General features: G+C 31.8%; 1 protein-coding gene across 1 annotated transcript in view; it reads right to left on the minus strand.

The window, feature by feature from the left end:
• Positions 1-1,399: 1,399 nt before the first annotated feature.
• The window catches only part of LOC114278498 (uncharacterized), a 43,735-nt gene continuing 40,660 nt past the window's right edge, over positions 1,400-4,474 (minus strand). Inside the window, exons 2-4 of the mRNA XM_082891881.1 lie at positions 2,298-2,372; positions 2,113-2,220; positions 1,400-1,708 (exon numbers count right to left, since the gene is read on the minus strand). Of these exons, the coding sequence (XP_082748007.1) occupies positions 1,646-1,708; positions 2,113-2,220; positions 2,298-2,372 (246 nt within the window). The 3' untranslated portion in view covers positions 1,400-1,645. The remainder of the gene's footprint in view (positions 1,709-2,112; positions 2,221-2,297; positions 2,373-4,474) is intronic.

Consider the following 4,474-nt stretch of genomic DNA (forward strand, 5'->3'; position numbering starts at 1 on the left):
ATTTTTTTATCCAATATAAATTAAACAATGAACAAAGGGATAATTTCTCACTGCTGCATGGGGAAAAAAATCAAGTATATATCACACTCATAAACTTCTTATAGAACATTGAAGATGACAATGAAAAAAGAATATAGACTTGCATTTAGGCCTCGTTTGGGAACCCTCATTTTTAGTCAAAAAGTCAAAAAATTACTAAATTAACCAAAAAGCTAACAACCCATACCAAAAAGTTAAAGATTCTCTTTTCTTTCTACTTTTTGTACATCTTTTCGTAAAAAGCTAAAAAATATCCCAAACATACTAGTTTTTTTTAGCTCATATTTTAGCTAAATAGTCAAAAAATTACTAAATTAGTCTGTTTCCAAACGAGGCCTTAGTGTCCTCAATGATAATTTTACAAGAAAAGATATTAATGCTATAAAAAAAAAAAAACAATTATGTTAGTTAAATATCCATTCAGGTGTTTCGTAATTGGATCTTAAAATGATATTATTATCCCGTATGTTGAATAACACAGTGGGACAGACATAGCACAAAATGAAAATAAACTGACAAATACCAAGGGGTTTGTAACTAGCTAGGGTTATTCTGGAACAGACATAGCACAAAATGAAAATAGACTGACAAATACCAAGGGGTTTGTAACTAGCTAGGGTTATTCTGGAACTAAAAAGTGATTTGATGAATAAGTCATTACCCCCAAGAGATTGGCTAGATATGCTTCTAAAAAGGATAAGCTAGAGCAAATAATGAGGGTGTTTGTTTAGATTTTTTTGAACCAATTTATAACTTCTAAGTTTAGAAAAGTTATTTTGGATTGTTTGATTAAATTTATTTCAAACAACTTTTAATTCTAACAGCTTATTTTAACTCAAAAAAGCTGATTATGAAAAGCTACTCGTTCTTTACTTCTGCTTATCAGCTTCTGCTGTGAACATGTTAATTTACAGTTATATTCTTGGATTTTTTTTTTATTATTTTTTTTAAAATACAAAAAGACCCAAATAGACTATAGATTATTATTATTATTATTATTATTATTATTATTATTATTTTGAGTAAATTACATTGACACCCCTTGAAGTTTGGTCCAATTATTACCCATCCCCTGACGTTTTTAAAATTACATTCTCACCCCTGTAGTTAATAGTCTCATTTCACAAACCCCCTGCTTATATAAAAAGTAAAAACTCCTAATAGAAAAACAGAGGAAATTCAATTTAAAAAAAAAAAGTAAAGGAAATGGGAAAAAAAAAGAGAAAGTAAAGTAGAGCAAAAAAAGAGAGAGTGCATGAGTTCAATGTCTTCATTCTGTCTAAATAATTACAATGACAGGGAGGTTAGTGTAATTTTTCAAACATCAGGGGATAATATGTATTAAACTCAAACCTCAGGGGTGTAAGTGTAATTTACCCTATTATTTTTTATGAGAAATGTAGACAAATAGTGAATAACAAAAGATTAAAATTAATTGAAAAAACTACTTCACAACTTATTTAACAACATTACTCAGCAATTTAAATATATAATTCAACAGCTACACCAAACAGATTAACAATTTCTGATTAAAGTCATAATCTATAATCTATTAAGCTATAATCTATGCCGATCAAAAAAAAAAATCTATAATCTATAATCTGTTTTAATAGCTACACCAAACGGATCCATGTAGATAGATTAATTCTCCTTCCCTCAAGTGAATGTCCTGAGACAAGCAAAATTGGAATGATGATAAATTTAAATCTGAAAGTCAACAGATTTTCAATTTTATGTCTCTAGTTAGATCTTAGATATAACTAGATTCAACTCAAATTTAGACTACCAGTGATCGTCGGAAATAATCATTTTGTAGGTAATAAATAAAATTATATTGTTCTATTCACAATTATTTCTATTGAAGATGAACATTTATTGAATTCGTAGATATGGCATAAAAGCACTAAGTTAACTATCTTATCAGCTCAAAGGCCAAATGATTATAATGAGAAAATATATTCCTTTATTTCAATATGTAAGTGATTTCTGCATGAATTAAAAATGCACCTTCGATCTATATAGAACATTGAAAAAATTCATCAATTTCAATTGAAAAAAGAACAATACAACCACCTCGACAATAGATGAGAACCTCGTGGAAAGCTTTGGGTGAATGTAGTTTGGCCAAATTTCCATTGATAACTTGTTCAGCCACTCACAGTGCTCCAATGGTGTTCCTGGCTGTTTAAAGACACAAAAGGATGCAAATCAATTTGACGAAGCACAATTGAAATGTGATTGAAGAAAAGAAAACCCACCGACGTGTGTAGTATGACTTGCTTCCATTTTCTATTCCAATCCTCTACATGGATTTGTCGTTGATAACTACTATACTGCAGATGAAAAGAATGAAATTTTATGTCAGAGCATTTAAATATCTACCATAATAATCCTATCCTTTCATTCAATGATATCCAGATCATCTGGAAAAGAGAAAAGCAACAGAGATAAAAAGAAGAAATAAATAAACTCTATCATAGGCACATGAATTATTTATTTTCAAGCAATTTTCAAGAAACTTCGTTATAGGATTGATTCCAATGTCACAAGCAAAGCAAGAACAAGAACCTCAAAAAATCAGCTTACTGGTTTGGATTCAAGTAATTAATATTCAAAAGCTCTGCAAGATAGCTCCCAAATATTGCAAAAATGGCTAAGAAAGAATGTTCCGGACCTATTCCAAGATTAAGACCCATAATAAAAGCATTCATGTGAGGCAAAAAGCATATTTCAACGTGGAAACGTAATTAATTAGGGCTGACATGTTCCTGGATGTTGGCATATCTCTTACAATAGTAGTAAGATTCATGCTCAACTTGTAATATAGACTCAGATGATGTTGCTTTAATTAAAAACAAAAAATGAAACAAAACAAGAAAAGAAGAAATTACCAACTAACAGACTCATCAATGGTAAAATTTTGAAAACGTACAAATGCAGATTTGAATTAAGGGCATTCTGTGCTCTTTGAGAATTAAGTCAGTGTTGGGTCTACATGAAGAGCACCTGTCAACTCTTCTGACACATCGGCCCACCCACATGGATTGGACCAATACTTAATTATGGCTTTTATGTATATACTATTTAGGCTATGGAATTCGCTACTCATTGTCTTATGTTTTTGCATTTCCCTCAATGTTTTCAGGAAACACATTTTTTGGGTGATTTAGGAACTAATTACATTAACGTTGTGTTTGGTTGAGTGATTTAGAAAAGGATTTGGAAAGGGAAAGAAAAAGGGAAAGGGAAAGATAGTTCTCCCGTCTATGCAGTATGTACACATAGGGGCCCTCGCAATTGAGTAGCCTAGCCAAACCATATACGAACTAAATCGAGCAAATTGCACCAATGAAATCATACCTGCGATTTACACTTCACAGACAGCAAGTAAAAACAATGTCATAGAATACTGTAATGGGATACCTATTGTAGAGTTCTTTTTACAATAGCATAAGAATTGTGAAATCAGAAATAAAAACTTCCAATATTAACTTAATCAAGCAATACAATGAACTCTGTGTCTGCAAATGTATTCAGTTTTACAAGGCAAAAGATTTCTGCTTCCCCCCATCCACTTAATCTCCAATAACGCTGTTGAACCTCACTAAATGCCTGCACCTATTGCTGAACTTATATCTAGTGGAGCTCTATAACACCACAAAGTAGTTAGCACACAAGCTTCTGTCAAACGTGTCAAATATATAATAGTTGTGTTGTAAGGTATCTTGTATTTTTACTTTACACTTTATTTTACTGTGATGGGCCTTTTATGGAGCACGGAGACAGTATTGTTGGGGGTGGAGTTGAGAAGTTCTGAGCTTTGTAATCCTTATCATGCATAGTGGATTTGAGTGGTTTTTCTAACATGAAAATATGGCCTCTTGTATTGTAACCTCCATTTCTCCATTGAAAGAACTTCAGTTGGAAAAGTGCACCAAATTTTACGACAAGTATAAATCTATAATCTCCTTATTAAAGAGAAACAATGTTAAAGAGGTGAAAATTCAGTCAGAGCGACTCCTTGCAGACATTGAGCTCTAATGGATAAGAATGACCTCAGAATTACAAAAGGAAACTGAATCAGAAAAGTAACTTTACGGGGTCAGTGGCACATGGGATGTGCACTAGCCTATAACTTTTATAAGTTTCAACACATCACCTAATATTACTGAATTTGGCAAATCATGAGGAGAGAAAGAAAACAAAATATACGTATACATAAAGATAATTAAAAGGTAGCTATGGAAGCAAGAGAGAGGAGCAGGAAACACACAACACACACACACACACAAAAGCAGACATCAAACTTGGAGTGCCCATCATAATGGCCTAATATTCATTAAGAGATTATAATTGCAAGAGTTTTGAATCAAAAATAAAACCAATCAAAAAGAAGAGGAAGAGAGAAGACCAAAAGCTCAAACCAACAATCAGA

Source organism: Camellia sinensis, chromosome 10 (assembly GCF_055761805.1).
Source record: "Camellia sinensis isolate YWXY chromosome 10, ASM5576180v1, whole genome shotgun sequence".
Classification (NCBI taxonomy): domain Eukaryota; kingdom Viridiplantae; phylum Streptophyta; class Magnoliopsida; order Ericales; family Theaceae; genus Camellia; species Camellia sinensis.